General features: G+C 39.6%; 2 protein-coding genes across 3 annotated transcripts in view; one reads left to right on the top strand and one right to left on the bottom strand.

Moving 5' to 3' along the window:
• LOC145494495 (methyltransferase HEMK2-like) overlaps positions 1-999 on the top strand; it is a 14,693-nt gene extending 13,694 nt beyond the window's left edge. For both annotated transcript variants that reach the window (XM_081473961.1, XM_081473962.1), the window contains exon 2: positions 1-999. This exon is cut by the window's left edge. The gene's annotated coding sequence lies outside the window, so the exon portion shown is untranslated.
• A 1,750-nt stretch (positions 1,000-2,749) lies between these two features.
• Positions 2,750-18,634, bottom strand: part of LOC145495269 (DNA mismatch repair protein Msh6-like) — a 33,505-nt gene continuing 17,620 nt past the window's right edge. Inside the window, exons 22-41 of the mRNA XM_081474863.1 lie at positions 18,205-18,313; positions 14,534-14,597; positions 13,697-13,795; positions 13,008-13,085; positions 12,821-12,916; positions 12,317-12,360; positions 12,080-12,141; positions 11,715-11,769; positions 9,857-9,957; positions 9,304-9,322; positions 8,744-8,948; positions 8,237-8,308; positions 7,772-7,844; positions 6,744-6,842; positions 6,516-6,644; positions 5,729-5,816; positions 5,000-5,244; positions 3,785-3,919; positions 3,359-3,426; positions 2,750-2,958 (exon numbers count right to left, since the gene is read on the bottom strand). Coding sequence (XP_081330989.1) covers positions 2,886-2,958; positions 3,359-3,426; positions 3,785-3,919; positions 5,000-5,244; positions 5,729-5,816; positions 6,516-6,644; positions 6,744-6,842; positions 7,772-7,844; positions 8,237-8,308; positions 8,744-8,948; positions 9,304-9,322; positions 9,857-9,957; positions 11,715-11,769; positions 12,080-12,141; positions 12,317-12,360; positions 12,821-12,916; positions 13,008-13,085; positions 13,697-13,795; positions 14,534-14,597; positions 18,205-18,313 — 1,914 coding nt within the window. The 3' untranslated portion in view covers positions 2,750-2,885. The remainder of the gene's footprint in view (positions 2,959-3,358; positions 3,427-3,784; positions 3,920-4,999; positions 5,245-5,728; positions 5,817-6,515; positions 6,645-6,743; positions 6,843-7,771; positions 7,845-8,236; positions 8,309-8,743; positions 8,949-9,303; positions 9,323-9,856; positions 9,958-11,714; positions 11,770-12,079; positions 12,142-12,316; positions 12,361-12,820; positions 12,917-13,007; positions 13,086-13,696; positions 13,796-14,533; positions 14,598-18,204; positions 18,314-18,634) is intronic.

The following is an 18,634-nucleotide window of genomic DNA, read 5'->3' as shown; positions in this document are numbered from 1 at the left end:
CATTCAACATAAGAAAAGAAAGCAATCTGTCCTTTTGCTTTGCTGTAAAGGATTTCCTCACATCGGAAAACTTGCAAATGGCCGATCGTGTTTGAAATCGCCCTATAGTGCATTGCAAACCCTTGAGCGTTAAGTATGTCATGTATGTCTACCGATTGTGTCTTCTGTAATGCATGCACAAAATTAGCGGCCAAAAATTAAAAGTCTTGGAAATTTTTTCTTTACAAATGTTATGCATTGAGTTCTTTTCTGAATAAAATTCCACTTGATTTTTATCACTTAGTCGCCAAATGGCTACTCAAGCATTTTTTTAAATTTTGGGCCCTTAACTCTGACAGTTTGAGCCATATCCAGGAGCTCATTATGGGCTTCTGCCATATCATAAAGCAGAAGTGTTCATCTTTCCTGTACTTGCCAAATAAAGTACTTTTCAGAAATTGCCCTATTATGCATTACGTGCATTGCGATATGCTGTTAGCCCTTCATGTATGTACCCTAGAGTCAACTTTGGTCAGGAGCCCATCACTAGGAGCCTGCAACTCCCATACTAAGCATATGTCACAGTATTTTTACAGACCGGTCTATTTTAAGGCTTCTTTTACCTCGAAAAAGGTCAGTTCCTGTCTAAATGAGCACGCATCAGTAAGGGGAAAACATGGAGACCTCAGGTGGACATGACGACCTAATCTTCCGGTGAGATTATAAAGTCCGTGCTTGTGATTGGTCACTGAGGTTCCTGCGGGGGCTGAATTCGCGGTAAATTCAAACTAAAAAAAGATCGGCTGTGAAAACACCGGGACAAGAATAATCGAGAAGTTGCACACACCTGGTGATGGGCTCCTGCGTAGAAAACTAGGTTTGCTTGAAGAACGTATAATCAGGAGATAACCAGGAGAGATTGGTGCAGTCATTTAGTTGATAAAGTCATCTAGTTAATCATAAATGATAAATAAATCACATTTAAATACAGTTTTGAATGATTTGTATTGAAAATCTTTACAGTATGCTAATAATTATGCTAATCAATGATGCAAATTAATGTCCAGTCAAATTGATAAGATGTCCGACCAAAATGAAGATTTGAAAGGACATATGTCCTGTTAAAGAAGAAAAATTATTTCCAGCACTGAGCCTCCGTAAGAGAAAGAAAACCGCGATCAAATAATTCCTCAGCAAAAAAAGTGGATTATCTGAAACGGTAGAATATGCTTTCCTATCCATGGTTGAGACCCTTTCGGTTGGCAATGAAGTGAACTGATCAAGAAACAAGCAATGATAGCCGTGCCAGGCAATGGTGAATCTCTGTTAGATGAACCACATCTGTTCCAAACGCTATCGTCCCAAGACTTGCGAATCTGTGCCAAGGCTATTTGTCAATATAAATATGCAGGTGTTATTTCCAGAAAAGAACGTATGGATGGAACATGGCGGTCGACATTTAATTTTGTGGTGGAAAGGCTGAATTTTACAAAATTTCACAGAGCCACGTGAAAGTCAACAAAATAGTTCAAACAATTTACTGCCAATAGGTAGTATTCTTCAGATTAGCCTGCAATTGAATTCTTCCCTCGACTGTAGCGCGCGCGTCAGATTCAGCCTGAAACATTCCATACGCAACTTCTTAGAGATCCGTCCTATCTAGGGGGCAAAAATTGAAATTCACGGAAAATTCGAATTCTCAAGTATTTTCTGGCTGTTAGCCTGTTTACGGTTGACTCGCAATGATGGAAATGGTGACACGATTTAGTTAAAAACTCTACAATCTGTAGTCTGTCTTTTATCCCCGGTCTGCAGTTTGCATTTTACACTGACCGCCCTCTTAAGTTAACTCAGACGAATAAATCGGCAACAATGTATAGATAGGCAAGCAGGCATTTAGTCTCTCTTCCGAACGGCAGAAATTGCATTTCCCTTCTGCCGTTTTTACGTAAATCTGAGTACGTGATTACGAACTTACTTGTTTCAAATGTATGTTGAGCTGTAAGAAACTCGTGATGTGCCCTATGTAATCATCTTTTATTTCAGTGTAAACTGATGTTTTTTTTCCATTTCTTGATTAATTTATTTTATGCTTGAAGGAAAAATATACAAAATCAGCAGCCACCAAACGTGTGCAGTTTTAACGTGGCTCTCATTACTGCGCCTTTCAATAACACGGACTCTAAAATTCAAAGCTCAATCGACAAATGCGTTTTTCGCTACCGTCAATCAAATGTTCGGCGACTCCTCCCAGCTTCCGACTACTGCCGAACATTGTCTCGTTGTCTGAACTGTGTTCAACGATTTGATTACCCTGCGCTCGGCAGTAGTCGGAAACTGGGAGAAGCCGCCAAGCATTTGATTGACGGTAGCGAAAAACGCATTTGTCGGTTGAGCTTTGAATTTTAGAGTCCGCATGTTATTGAAAGGCGCAGTAAACGCTCCCCATGTGCCAGGGTCCAGTTGTTTTCACCGATTAAGGCTACCCATCGGATAAATCTCTATCTAGTGGATACGTGTTCAAAAAAACAACCCGCACACTACTCGTGATTTATTCCGTGAATAACTTTATTTAACCTACAGGGCCAGACATACTGGGCGAAAAATCGAGGCAACAGCATACAAAAGTTTCCAAATTCTAGCTAGCAATGTGCTTTAGCTGAGCGAGAGGGCGAAAGACGTCTTCTCGTGGTATATTGTAACGATTCTAAAGAGAAGAACGAATAAACAGGGCAAAGAATAACCAGAGTCAAAAAACACGCTGAAAAGGTTGAGTTAATATTTTAATACCATCACCATGCTCCAGAAAGACTGAAAAATACAGTAACACTTAAACTGTAACATAATTTCATTTCTTCTAATCGGTGTAACCGATAATTTAAAATTACAGCACTATATCATTTGCTCTATAGACACTTTGCTCTCTGTTGAAGCTGCAATACATCTTGTTTCCTGCCAGTCGACTTGAAGAGCAGCGTCCTAAAATATAAATTAAAGGAACAATTTGAAGCTAAATACGTGATTTGATTATGAAAAGCAGATGACTCCGATGATCTAACCTTATCCCTCCCCATTGAATAGACTTACCCCCTCCCCCTCAAAAATGTCTCGCTAGTCATACTCCAGCGGGAAGACTTAAAAAAAAATCAAAAGCTTCACAGCAACTCGCGCAGTGGCCAAGACCAGCCACGCCCATGGTTTCCTCACAGCAGAGAGCAAACGAGAGTGTTCTCTCTCCCTAATCGAATCTATCGAATGCCAGGTAAATAAGACCGCGGTCCGCATCTTCCCTCGTAACCTACTGTAGTGATTTTCTATTTGAAAAAAAGCCGACCAAAGAGTTGTTTTGTCAATAACTGCACGATGCAATTGGCTTTACCTGAAAAGTTTAACGCGATCCATGCTCTCTTCAAATTGCCTAGCTTTCTTCACAGCTACAGAAATAACCTGAAAAGACAAGTGTAAATAACTGCCACTAAGCTCGTCATTGTGTATATATGTCATTTTCGTAAAGCCAAGGATCTCGGCCATTTTCATAGGGCTACACGCAAGTCTTTTCTCCCTACATGGTTCCTATACTGTTAATTTTGGAGGGTAGTCAAAGATACGCGAGAATTCAATGGGCAAAAATTTATCCGTAGGGAAAAGAGAGGGCAAAAGTTACTGTTTTGCGAATCGTATTTCGCGGAAATTTTTTACTACGCAATTTCAACCGACCTACTAAGAACTCATGAAAAACGTCGTGTAACTGTGGAATTGTTAAGTAAAACGGCCACGCATTTACACACTGCTTCCTCATACTCACCTCATCAGGTATGCCAGCCAGTCTTGCTGCGTTGAAGCCATAGCTTTTGGGACAAGCGCCCTTGACGAATTTATACAGGAATGTTATCGTCTCTTTACTAGGATCAGTTTCGTCTTCGTTTTCAACCATACAAGCCTGCAAAAATAACAAGTATCAGAATGATTAGTATGCGGTAATATGTGTACTGCGTCGGTTGATAAATCTGGAGGAGATTTTCTGGTTTAAATCTTAGTTATCTTAGTCTGAAATGTTTATTTGTTTACAGTATGTTCTCAATTTTATCAATACGATTCATCATGATCATTAATTAAGGACAATTTTTTTGGGAATTACAGTTGCCAATGAAAACAGTACTACGGTAATTTTTTTCCTGCATACTGATGACACGGATAAACCATGCTAGCATGGTCGCATTGCTGACCCCAGCGGTCGCAACGTCGAGCTCTGAAATTTCAGATAGAGTAGGGGCTTATAGCCTCCGCTTACAGCCATCCTTTCCACCTAATCCTTAAGATATTTCAAGACTAAAAAGTTTTCAACAAATTGTACTTCTAAACATCGTCGAGATCACAGTGACCCCAATTGTTTGTTCCAAACTTCAATGACATTACATCAGCCGTATTTAATTATTTAACATTTCTCTAGCCTTTCTTCAAAATGTCAATTTTCCCTGACTTTTCCCAGAACTTGAAGAAGTTTTTTCCTCTGACCATTTCCTGACAAGTGGCAACCCTGAGTAATGACACTGCAAGGTGAAATTCTCTACATATTACATAAAACTTCTACATTACTTACAAAACTTTCGGACACTTTTGATCTCAATTTGGACAAATTTCGGACCAAATTTTCGGACACCTTGCTGAAACATAGCTTACGGAAATTTACGCCTCCAAAACACGAATTACACTGAAACAACATATGCGAAAATGTTATGTATCTTAAGAGTGCCTCCGCTTGAGTTAGCTCCAGAAAGGAAATTAAAAGCTTTGGAGCTACATTAAAAAGTCTTATAATGTACTAGAAATATTTTGGACGTTTAAAAAATTAGGACGGTTTTATTTTCGGACACTTTTTTGCCCGGAATTAAAATCGTCCGAATTCGTCCGAAATTTCGCGAGTAATGTAGTCGATGAATACAAACGCAATAGCTAAAAGATGCGCGAATCAGGCTTGTTTTCTGGGGGAGGTGGTTAGGGGCTTATTGCGGCGGCTCACCATATGACCAAGTCGAACATTTGGATCAGCGGAGAACTCCTCGACCAGTGAATGGTAGTGGGTGGAGAAGAGTGTCCGACATTTTATCTGCTGTGACAGCTCACCGACTACAGCACAAGCGATGGCTGTACCGTCATATGTAGCTGTGCCTCGACCCAGTTCGTCCACGAGAACGAGTGAATGCCTCGTGGCATGTCGAAGAATCGTGCAAGTCTCGCTGAGCTCGACAAAGAACGTACTCTCACCTGGAATACGAAAGAACAGAAGAAACTTGGAGTTATCTTTTACAGTGCGACTACTCGAACCAGACATGGCTAATGGAGGGGAATAGCCCGGCAAACATCAAAGGAGCAAACAAAGATGACAAGCTTTATGATAAGTTAATGAAGATGGTGAATTTTAAGCTCGGTAATGAAATGTGAATGTGAAAGACCTGGAATACTCCTAGCAGTATGCAGGACACCTATCATATATGAACTCAGTTAAATGACCTTGCTCTCCATGAGTTCTCGTAGCTCAGTGGATAGAGCGCCCGCCCGGTGTGAACCGGACCACCTAGAGGAAAACTAACCAGTCAAAAGGTAAACTGAGAACAATGGATTGGTAGCTTGGTAACTGGAACCCAAACCCCCCGATCCAGAGGCGAGCTTACTCACCACTAGGCCACCGCGCCTCCACTAAGCCAAGAAAAAAATAGGCTGTATTTTAACCCCTAATGTTGACCGTTACCTGACAGAATTCTGTCTTGCGCTCCAAGCCTCGTAAACACTCTATCAACTGGTGTGAGGCGGCACTTTTCAGCCGGAACATAACAACCCTGTAAAATGAAAAGATCTACTTCAACAAAGTATAAGCTACTGAGAAAACGGAGTACAGGCAGTGTTGTGTCTAGATCGGAGAGGACACGATCAAGGTAACAGTTTAAAATGAAAAGAAGAAAACAAAAGGACAATTTTTTTTGTCGTCGAAAATTTACGTTAAAAGGCTACAATTTTCCCCCTTTCCCGAATTTGCACCACGAGGCCTTTGATTTGCTACGAGATTTCGACCATTTACTAAGAGTTCTCAGTCATATCCAAAATTAACCTTTAATCTCTTCAAAAGGAATGATGTACCAACAAAAAGTAATGATGTCCGGACATTCTGTCCAATGAGAACAAACAAATTAAATTCCCGCTATTCCCTAGCAATATTGCTTCTTGTTTGAAGACAGATAGAATTAAGAAGAAATCCGCCAGAAGTTCGAGTAACAATTGGACAAAAACTTGCTACCGAGATTATTTACATATTCAGTGCGACTGTTTTAAATATCTTCTCGAAAAAAATCATTTCTAACAACACCAAATATTGTGAAAAAATTTTGAAGTTCACACTTGAAAGTACTGTTGAAATGAAACTGATGATGAAATTTTACCTGTGTTTGAACAATTCCTCTGAACTTTGAGAAGCAGAATTTGCTCGATTCCTATCGGATGTCATCTTAAAATGTTTAAACAGAGAGAGAAGAAAAATTTACCATCTGTGCCATAATCACAATCAGCCCGGCTTGTCTCATGAGCGTCGACTTGCCGCCCATGTTCGGTCCGGTGACGAGCACGCATGTGCTTTGACTGTTAACCGCTGTCTCCTCGTCGCAGTCATTGTCCTGGAAAATGCAACAACAATGGTGCTAAGTCAGGAAAAATGCCCATTTACCACAAAGCCAAAAGACAACTGAAAAATAACCAAAACACTCCGTACTTACATCTCTTATCCCAACCACTGTGTCATTTGGAATAAAATCCCCGCCACTGAATGTACGAGAGATGCAGGGATGACGCCCATCTCGAATTTCCAAGAAAGGCTTTTGAGTAGAGACAGAGAGAAAGAAGAAAAAGAATCACGTTAAACAAGAACATTAGATCATGTACATGGCGAAACAAAAGGATCACCATCAAAGATTAATGAAAAGTAGCCACCATTTGGCGCGAAAATATGCTCGGATATTTGTTCGCAGACATTATCCGTTCCGAGAAGCGAACATTTTTCCAAGAGTGGAGCTCGAGGAAAACTGTGAGCTTTGAGGAACAGATAATGTCCAAGGACAACTATTCGAGCATATTTTCACGCCAAATGGAGGCTATTGTGTTTATTATCCTTCAAATATTTTTCGCCACACGCGCAGTTTTGAAAATTGTGGAACATCATTCGGATATTCCCCAGTTATAACTGGGGGATAATGCAGTCACGTTACGTTTCGCCCAATCGCGCGCGAGCGAAAATATGTGATGGATTATAAATAAAAATATTCTTGACGCTGCGTGAATGATTCGAGAAAAATTCGTAGCTAAACACGCCAATAGACCTTTTTAGCTTAGGGGGTTAGTTGCCCCATTTCAAACCATGTGATGATACTCTTGAGAAATCTTGCTTACAAATTTTCAAATAGTCCCGTGTGGTCTAAGAAAAATTTCAAGGAGCCCAAAGGTCCCTATAACCATGAAATCCTGGGTGCCCAGTACTTGAGCTTACAACAAAAAAGTGAGTTTTTCCAATCGCCCAAAATCAAAAGTTAGTCGCCCATGGCACCCGGAAGCTCCTGGAGCACAACCCTGATATGAATGAATAACTTTCAGATGGATAAAAAACAATCCTCTAGAGAATATCACGTGGTCTGTACTCGAAAACCAAGCGGCCCAAACTGAAAAAGTCTAGTCGTCTCAAAATCTGGCGTTTTGAAATGATTTTTCTCGAAGATCAGAGGAACACCAAGGAGCTTTATGAAGACCGTACCTCGAAGTCCTCGGCTGAATTCTTATCGGGAAGAACAATTTCAGGTCTACACATGGGGCCGTCACCCTGTGAACTGAAGGGAGTGTCACCGTTAAGAAAAAACGAAGCTTTATCTCTCCGTTTAGGCTTTCCGTCCGCACTAATCCGTCACAAAAACGGAGCTTTTGGAAAACGCTCGTCAAACCGGAGGAATTTGTAAACGCCGCTTTTCGTTTCCGCGTGGACGGAAAACACTTTAACTAAAACGGAGCTTTTCGAAAACGATGTAGTCACAATAATCATGAGATTTCCCTGACTGAATTTCGCTCCAACAATTATTGCGTTTTTGAATTCCTCCGGCTTATAGTGTGGACGGAGAACATTTGATGCGTTTTCAAAGTGAAACCTCCGATTTCAAATTCCTAAGGCGTAATGTGGACGAGGCAGAAATGCAAGGTTACGGACTACAGGTGTTCAAGAGCTCACCTGTAGGACGCCAGACTGATCAGTGAATCCACAACAGCTAAGCATTGAACTGTTTTGTCCCAGGTTTTGTACCTACCAAGAGGAAAGTTCCCGTTTAGTTCAACATGGCTTAGTGCAGTTTTGAAAAAAAAAAACTGTATTCGCATTGTCACACAACAAAAGTAAAAGCACTAACAATCCTGTTAAACGAGTTTTCACGCGCACTCGGTCAATCAGGTTTCCCACACTTTTCACCGGTTATAAGTTTTCCCACGCTTTTAGTCGTTTTCTTGTTTTCAGCATTCTTCACCAGTTAAATGTTTTCCCGCGTTTTTCACCAATCATATATTTTTTCCCGCGCTTTGCATCAGTTGCACATTTTACCGCCCTTCCCGCCGCTGAAACGTTTTCCCGCACTTAGTCGTACCGGAAGTCACAAGTTTCCACCTCTCTTTAAACACCACTTACAACAACCATTTACATGCCAAAAGCAAAAAGAAATTTTTCCTTAACTACATTTTCACTCACTCTTGATCAAACTTATGAAACACGTGTCTCATAGTGTCCTTCAAAGCCTCTTCTCTTCTCTCCTCGGCATGCACCATCTCAGCCAGTTTCTCCTCGATCTCTGATGTCCAATATCTTTTAAAACCCTTTTTCTGCGACTGTAGAGTGTACTTATCAGGGATTTTGCGGACGGAATCGGGAACTTCGAGCTGGAAACGGTTCTTAGCTGAAATGGTGCAACATAAAGTGATTAGAAACAGCTGTACGAAGAGGCTTACCACTGAACAGTGGATTAAGAGTCAACAGAGATCTACGCCTTTTCTCCTGAGTACCGTGTTTGTTTTTCACGTGTATAATTATGCTTAACACTCCCTCTAGGAGCCATTATACCATGCTCTACAAATATGGTAAGCTTACGAGTAATTTTTTTGGGTGTTTGTATTTTTATTTCACTTTAGTTCTCTACATTTTGGGGGGTGTTTTTAATTAAACAATTATTCCACTCGCGGTTGTTGGATATGAGATGGTAGATAGCCAACGCGCAATTGTTAATTATCAGTATACTCTATGTATCGCCTCACCTGAACCCCAATACGTCACCTGAACAAAACAAAATAAAACAAAAATATATATATTTTAATAGGTACAGCAATAAATAACAAATATTATGGACAAGACAACAGTCAAGACAACTTTTTCAAGTGGACTGTTATTTGCTCAGGTTCCGCTTTGAAGCCAAGTCGAAGAGCCGTGCTGATTGAATAAACGAAAATAGAGCTTACTGTCATAAAGTTGTGTTAACTGACTCAGACTAGTACTTACATTAGGGCAGTTACACCCTTGAAAAATAAAGAAGAAAACGTGGTTTTCTGCAAAGTTCTGGAAACAGCTCAAAATTTAGTTCCCCCTATTCAATATTCTACGAGTTAATACAATATGGTAAATTGCCAAGCAAATAGGTAAAGCTAATAAAGTAAATCTCTAGCAAGAGGTTATTGTGTTGATGTACTATCAAGTTCTCTGCACAAACATAAAACGAAATGTATGGAAGTCTGTGGGGAGAATTACTCTTTAAACCTTAGCCTGAGCTGGGCTTGGTAGAGGAGGGTATACTGCTGTCATTTGCACACTCACCTTGCAGCCCAGCACAGCACACTGTTTCTTCAGATACTGATCAAACCAGCTTTTAGTTGCCTGAATGTCAGCCAATGCTTGGTCATACTCTGGGTCAACCCCTGTGATTTAAGACTATTTTCATCATTTTGCACACTATCTCTGTTTTCATAGGCTGAGCGCATACATGGATGAGAAAAATGCAAAGTAAAATTGGGCCAACTGGTTCATACCGCTAGAGTTTAGCAGAGTTTAATAGTATTAAGGTGGCCGAACACAGTTTTCGCGCGTGCTTTTGCTGATGCAATTCAGCGTGCGCACAAGGATTGCAAAAAAACAAACATGCCGTCAATAGAACGATCATTTAATTTACTCAACACCCGCACTATCTGTGCTATTTTTCTCTATTATTGAACGCAGTGTATTGATGGCTTTAGTCATTTATCATAAATGTATGTTAGAAAAGGTAAAGATGCAAAGAACTCAGCAATTCTCAGCTTTTTCTTTGTTACCGAAAGAACCCAGTTAAATGCAGCGCATGCGTAGTAAGTCAAAAAATTGCGATTGAATGAAAATTTGCACTCTCGGAAATACGCCTATTTCTTGAGAACCACTCATTAGAATTTCACGAAATATGGCACGAAAATACTTTAGGAAATAAGTAACTGGAGTATTGAAAATAATTGAACTTAAACAAAGGAAACTCTAGATATTCCAGAAAACCTTCAACAACGGATAATTAAAGATCTCTCTGTTAAATTATTAGCAAAATGGTCTTATCTTGTGAGAATCGTTACAAGCTTGGTGCATGCAAATTATAAAGAAAATCTAATGACTAGATTTTCTACAAATAAACAAAACCGATTTTAAAGGCTTGTTTATTTTTATTCATGTTGCCATGGCAACGGTACATACGTCAGCTTAACCATCAAAAAACCAAAGTTTGTGTTGTTAACTTGCTTGCTGCCATTTTTGGTGACCAAGGGATCAAGGGTTTTAGAGAAAAAGGTGAATGAAACATAGGTATCAAAAACTGTGTTCAGCCACCTTAAGGGACTGAGAATATTGCTTCTCCTCCGCAGATGGGATGCTAGTCCATTGCAGGGTTGTAATTCAGTGGTAAATTTGTCAGTACCCATTTATTCACCTGGGCTAAGAAAGGCTCCGTGTGAGAAAAGTGTGTTACCCAAGAGCACCATACAATGAACCTGGCCAGGGCTTAAACCTAGACCACTTGAGTCCACTGCACCTCCCAAAGTGATGCAGACATATAATGCTATAATGCTAGGGCAGATAGCAGATTTTAGAGAAGGGGGTTCAAGGTATGGACCACCAAAAGCAGACCCCAGTAGGGGGGTCGGGGGTATCCTTCCTCTGAAACATTTTTAAAAATAAAGTCTTAGGAAATGGAAATTTCTGGCATTCTGAGGCCAAGTAAGCATGTTATAATGTCTCATTTTTTTAATTTAGTAGGTTTGAGCAAACCCCCAGAGATCTGGCTGTAATTATCTAGACATATAAATTTACACATGCAGAGATACATCATGTATGCATCATCATCTGTCTGCTGGAGAATGTGTTGCTATTGTGAAGAAGAGATCAGATGTCAATACCTTAAATCCAAGACTTTATATGTGGACATTACACTTTTGTCAAAGATAAAATGAGCATGAACCAATTTAATGGAAGATTTTATGCCGGAACTTTCACTAAGGAAGTGAGGTGTCAACAGACTGGGCTTGGTATTAAAACATCTTGAATAAAATCATACACATACAGTGCAAGCAAAGGCCTACAGCTTTCTAACTCTGTGCACGTAATGCATGCCTATGTCTCTAGCCATTACACATAGCAAAATATGCATGCAATGTCACCACACCTGGTTTAGGTAGAATGACTCCTTCATTCCTGGCTTTGTTGTGATCAAATGCATACTGAGGGAAACAAAACAGGAAAGATAACCAGGAGGAAAGATTCTGACAAGGCTCAACTTTCAGGAAAAAACCTTGGGGCCAGCTGGCCTCTAAGTTCACAGATTTAGTCACCAGCAAAAGTAATTCAGTAAAAAGCGTGAAAAGTTAGTTGCCAGTGAAAAAAATTTGGTCACCAATGGGACCCCAGCGGCCGCAATGTCGAGCTCTGTTCTGACAGACAAGAACAAAGAATTTACATCTCAAAGACGTTTGGCACTTCAAAACTAAAGAAGTCTACCAAATATTAGCAATAGGCTACTAGTAAAAGTACCTTGAAAGTGTTCAAGAGATCACCCAGCTTTGGAAAGTGTCCAGTGGTTTTTGACTGCTTAACTACAGAGGAACAATAATACAAGCAAGGGGTTCACAGGTGGTTCCCAACTTCTACAATTAAATTGAATACTTAGGTTTTGATATTCCTGTTCTAAGAGAGCCCTTGTTGAAGCACATCAAATTATGAGAGTAGAAATGTCAGACTGGCTAAAAGAACATTCGCAAATATACCAACCATCGTTACCCTGTTCTGTAACAACCTGGGAAAGAAGTTTGGACCTGCAAAATTGATAAAAAGAGGTATCATTCAATTAGTAAGGTTAAATCTGGATAGGAGCCAGGGGGCCCATCAGGCCACAGCTATCTCAGTTTCTGTAGCATGAAGCAACTAGGATGGAGTATTTCTACTCCCCCATGGATGGGATGCTAGTTCATTGCAGGATTACCCCCTGCATTAAATTTGCTGGTACCCATTAAGAACACAAAACATTACAATGTCCCCGGCCAGGGCTTGAACCCAGACTGTGTGATCTGGAGCAGAGCCCACTAACCATGAGGCCACCGCACCTCCAACAACATTCATTAATAAGCAGCTAACAAAAAAGAAACAGATAATGTATTCTCCGAGGTAAACATTTTGGCATTTTTTTTAAAGAGAGAGTTAACACTTTGGAACTTTTAGAGGGGAAATCAAATGTTTTAATAGGTCTACTAGGATCCATCGTCATATTTCATTTACCTGAAAGAGCTGACATGGTCCTTGAACAAGCTCACAATCTCTGTTGCTTTATTAAAACCCTCCAAGATTGTTAGGAAATCATTGATTTTGCGCTTGCTGGAGAGGAAGGTAATGAACAAATTATTTATTAATTTGAAGGGGTATTCAACAGTGAATGTAAGTGAATATTGAGCTAATTCAGGAGCACCTGTAAGTGTCCTCATTGTAGAGAATGGCTCTGCTTGCTGGATGATTCTTGTCTCGTGGCAATCCCAGTGCATGGATTCTATAATCAAGGAAGAAACATGAATTAGTTGCTGGCAGGGTTCACACTAAAAACATTCCATGACACAATTCTAATTTTTGGAGGACCCATCCACTTGAAAATATCATTAGAAATTGACCCTATAGGCTCAGGTTTAAGTTCTTTTTAGGTCTTTCACTGTATGAAAAAATTTTCTCATCAAGCAGTTTGGCACCTTGGTTTCTTTTGTTTTTCATATTTCAAGGTTTTTCATTAGGCCCAAAATTATGTACTAATCTCATGGAATTTCAAGACTTGAACTTTGATTTTTAAATTCAAGGGCTTTCAAGGTGTGTGCGAACCCTGAGCTGGTATCAAAAACTTTCAAACAATACTTTGTTAATTTTATGACAGCTCAAGAGGAGCTGAAATTTTCCAACATCACTAACATATCATTCTGTAAGTTAAGAAGCAAAAACAGCCTCAATAGCTGTTATTGAAGTTGAGTCTGCAGTCAAATATTCTTTTGTTTAAAAAGGCATAAAAACAAGACGAAAGGGTCAATGCAAAGCAGAATTGACCCTTTCGCCTTGTTTGTATGTCAAACCGTTGATAACTAAAATAACAGCTATTAAATATGCATGAGACCATACTTTTTTAACAGTCTTTCAAGGTCTGGTAGAACTTTGAGGACATCTTTCACATCAGCCATTAAACCTGCATTTGACATAAGATCTTCAACAGAATTCAGCCTGTGAAGCGCACATGTACACAGAAATGTTAGCAAAACATTTTAAATGAAAGTTAAATTTGTCTTTTACATGGATTTAAGCTGGTAATAAAAATGTAATCAGCCAGTGTAGCTAAAAATTCTACATGCTTTCAAATGTTAGTCAGCGTCATTCCCGTTGCTGCAAGAACTGTACAAAATGCTGTGGTCCCAATCCTCTTTCACATGTCCAAATCAAAAGTTAAGTCATTGCAGGCATGCACTCAGACCTGGAAATTGGGGGGGGGGGGGGGTGGCCTTATAAGCTATATGGGTATGTGCCACTGGGAAGGGTATGATTTTCAGGCATTTTAGTCTGGCATAGAGTATAGAAATAAGACAGTTTTGGTCTAGAACAGGGTACAATTTCCTGCAAAAGTGGCCATTGTATAAAAAATTTAGTCAAAAACAGGGTTGTTCACCTGGGGTTCCATATTAGAAATTGAAACCAGAAAATGACTTCGTAAGATATTGGTTTAGTTAGCTTCTGTTGGACTAAGATAGTTATAAAGTTTCTACATGAAAAATAGCTAGTCTCGGATAGCATAGCGGTTTTTGATTGTTAGTCTAGAATAGGGTTACAAAATCAAGCTGATCGTGGTCTAGTATAGGGTAAGGGTTTCAGTGTCGCAGCAGCAAACCCCACCCAAAGATTTACAGAGTACCCCCCTAACCCCCCCCCCCAACTCATACCTACATACCATTGCTGGACATGCCATACCTGTCGTTGATCGATGATGGATTACATAAAGGTGCACAGAGCCACTGCTTAAACAGCCTTTTGCCTGTATGGAAAAAAATAAATTTTTGCATGAGGAAGACTTTGGAATCCTGGCATACCGCAATTAATCGGACAATGACTCAAAACCGTTACCTAGACAACATTCTATTCTTTTACGAACCCCATTTTAGCATTTTATTTCCTTGCAAGTATCTTTTTGTTCTTACTGTAATTCTTTCAACTTCACACTTTTTACCATATGAAGAAGCTAGTCATAAAAGGGGATAAGTGACGATTTTGGTTGCTTTTCTTTTTTCTTGCTCCAAATTAGCTGAATTTTTGCATGTGGTCTTCAATGTAATAGAAAAACGTGTTCCTGAATTTTTGCCGCTGGTTTTTGCTTCGCTTTATAAAGACGCCGCTAGGAAAACCGAGTGGTTTTTGCATACACAATATCCTGAAAACGAAGCAAGGCTTAGCGCAAAAACTACGGGACATTGCTAAACATACCTAAACGAAACTCTATGCGAAATTTGGAGCGTTTTCGACAAAGTTCACTTTTGATTAAAATACCTAACGCCCTTTTCCCGCCGAGGCTGCAAATAAACGAAGCCGGGCCTTTGTTATGATAAACAGAGCCAATCCTTTGTTATAATAACCAAGCCAAGCCTTTGTTATAAGTCGAAGTCTCGCCTCGGTTTATCATAACAAAGGATCGGCCCGCCGCGACCGCAGGGACTTTGATCTCACTTAGAAAGCAGCAAAATGTCAATTTCACGCAACGTATAAGCTCAAAAATGTTGATTTTAGGTCAAAAAAGGTTTCAATGTTGATTTCACGTTAACGCGTGACGGCAAGGATGTTGGTTTCACTTAGAAACCAGCAAAATGTCAATTTTACGCAGCGCATAAGCTCAATGATGTTGATTTCAGGTCTAAGTAGGTTGAAATGTTGATTTCACGTTAACGCGTGACGGCAAGGAGGTTGTTTCTCTTAGAAACCAGCAAAATGTCAATTTTACGCAGCGCATAAGCTCAATGATGTTGATTTCAGGTCTAAGTAGGTTGAAATGTTGATTTCACGTTAACGCGTGACGGCAAGGAGGTTGATTTCTCTTAGAAACCAGCAAAATGTCAATTTCACGCAACGTACAAGCTCAAAAATGTTGATTTCAGGTCAAAAAAGGTTGAAATGTTGATTTCACGTTAATGCGTGACGGCAAGGAGGTTGATTTCTCTTAGAAACCAGCAAAATGTCAATTCCACGCAACGTACAAGCTCAAAAATGTTGATTTTAGGTCAAAAAAGGTTTCAATGTTGATTTCACGTTAACGCGTGACGGCAAGGATGTTGGTTTCACTTAGAAACCAGCAAAATGTCAATTTCACGCAGCGCATAAGCTCAATGATGTTGATTTCAGGTCCAAATAGGTTAAAATGTTGATTTCACGTTAACGCGTGACGGCAAGGATGTTGGTTTCACTTAGAGACCAGCAAAATGTCAATTTCACGCAGCGCATAAGCTCAATGATGTTGATTTCAGGTCTAAATAGGTTAAAATGTTGATTTCGCGTTAACGCATGACGGCAAGGATGTTGGTTTCACTTAGAAAACAGCAAAATGGTAGGAGCCCATGATGGGCTCCTGAAAATGGTAATTTCACGCAACGTATAAGCTCAAAAATGCTGATTTCAGGTCAAAAAAAGGTGTAAATAAAAATAAAATGAAACAAATAAACATTTCAATAAACACTTTTTCAAATACGGCAACGTCTTCAATGGCTAAAAAATCACGAGATAAAACATAGTTTTCGACAAACGCGATCGTAGCTTTATGTCACGCACCGCCATAACTTCCAAGTTCAAAATGCGCTGGTACCTCTTATGCCTGATGAGGACAACAACTTTGGCGGCTGTTTAGTTTTGGATTTAAGAATTTGATGACTCCACGTGAAAACGCTCTATAAATAGGGCTGACAGATTAACAGATTAACCCTTCTGCGCAACGTACGGGTCTCCATACATCTGCATGTCCCCTGATCCCAGAAGCTCAAAACACTACAAATCATGCCGATTTGAAATAAAATCAACGCAAACTGGATCACAGATCTGTTACAATCGATTGCCACTTGCTGGCCATTATTATGTTTAAATCTAGTTACCAGTTCGAGAAACGTCCGCAGAACGTAATCGCAATGCATGCCGGGAAGGGTCTTTACACCTCGTGCGCGGGAAGACATGGCGGTCGATACAAGACAAATTTTATAAGTCTAAAACCAGTTCTCGCTTTCCAAACTTTGACGCTAGCAACGCTTGGCAAATGGGCCACAACTCACCAGAGGGTATTTTTCTTGGGCAAGAACTGCTCTTGGACTTTGCTACCTGGCTCGATCTGACTTCGAACGCCGATAACACGATTACGGTATATCAGCTGCCTTCGAAGTTTCAGAACACATTTTGATTCTTTAAAACGTGCTGATGACTTACGGGTTTATCGAGGCTTTATGATGCCTCTCAACCACCAGGTAGGCACACAAGGTACTTTAAAACAATGCTTAAGATATTAGTTGACAGAGCTCTAATACGGCACATCTCTTTTTTGTTTGATGGCATTTCGTTTGACGCTCGATCGATTCACGTGTTGTGTTCACGTCACAATAACCGGTGTAAACAATCCGTTCCCAGATTTCCGCTCTATATGCTGTGGGATTTGGTTTTGACTTCATACACTATAAACAGTCTGCCTGTTTGCTGTTCAACAAATAAACTCCTAAAGACATGGCTACGAAAAGCCAAGTTTTTTGCCTACGTTTTAACTCGAAAACAAAGCAAAAACCAGCGACAAAAATACAGAACCACATTTTTCTATTACATTGAAGACCACATGCAAAAATTCAGCTAATTTGGAGCAAGTAAAAAGAAAAGCAACCCAAATCGTCACTTATCCCCTTTTATGACTAGCTTCTTCATATATATTTCAAAGATCACATTTATCATTCACTATTTGTCAAAGATTGCAGGACTAGCAATTGAAAGCACATAATTTTAAACTAATTTAACCAGAGAATGTTTTTAGATTTTAACTATGTCTTGTCCTGGTTACGTGCTTAGCAACCTCCCGCGTGCATCCATAACTCAATAGTACATGCTATGGTGTTTACCATTTGTTAATTGGAAGAGAGAGAGCTCCACAGAAAACATTTCACTAACCATCAGTAAAGTTCTCGTTATCATAACTGTGACTAAATAAGGCATATTTCTATTGTAGGTCTTTAATATTCTCTTCACACTGTGGGTAAAATCTGAGCAGCAATTGAAACACTGATCCCATTATTTGCCAGGCAAATTGTCACAGAGGCTGGTCTTTTGTATTTGATATTCACTTTCTTCCAGCTGCATGAATACTGACAATTCAACTCTTTTATAAAAGAGTCAAACAGGCAAAATGTTGTAAGTACAGAGGATCTGGTGGACTACAAAAACACTTTTTGACTTAACGTCAAGTTTCACCAAAAAAAAAAATAATAATAAAAAAATAAAGGAAACAGTTTGGAGAATTTGCATGGTGATGTTTGGAGTTATTTGTCATAATAAAAAAAAATACTGGTAAGTGATTATAAATAAGTCATAAAATAATGTAATTATTAATAATTGTTATTAATAGATATCCCCACCAAATGGAGTAGAGCAATGATCCAGTCTTTCTAACAGAGTTCCCTCAGATGTTGTATCCAGCCCAGTTGGAACAATGTCAAGGTTTGTAAGAGTGACGTTGTCCAGGATCTGCAAATACAAGTCAGAACAAGTTAGGCCCCGTCCACGCTTTAAAACGGATGTTTCACTCTGATAACACATCAAATGTTTTCCGTCCACATTACACCACAGAAATTTAAAGAAGTACAACGTGACAATCACCAGTCATAATTTTGGATTCGAGTTTGATGAAAACTCAGGGAAATGACACAACTATTGTGATGCCATCGTTTTTGGAAAGCTTTGTTTTCAAACTGTTTTCCATCAACACACAAACAAAAATTCCTCCAGTTTGAAGAGCTCGCATTTTTGAAAAGTTCTTCTCTCCTCCCACACAGTCAGTCACAGTCA

Source organism: Orbicella franksi, chromosome 8 (genome assembly GCF_964199315.1).
Source record: "Orbicella franksi chromosome 8, jaOrbFran1.1, whole genome shotgun sequence".
NCBI classification, from domain to species: Eukaryota; Metazoa; Cnidaria; class Anthozoa; order Scleractinia; family Merulinidae; genus Orbicella; species Orbicella franksi.
This window is presented reverse-complemented; position numbering and strand designations above follow the sequence as displayed.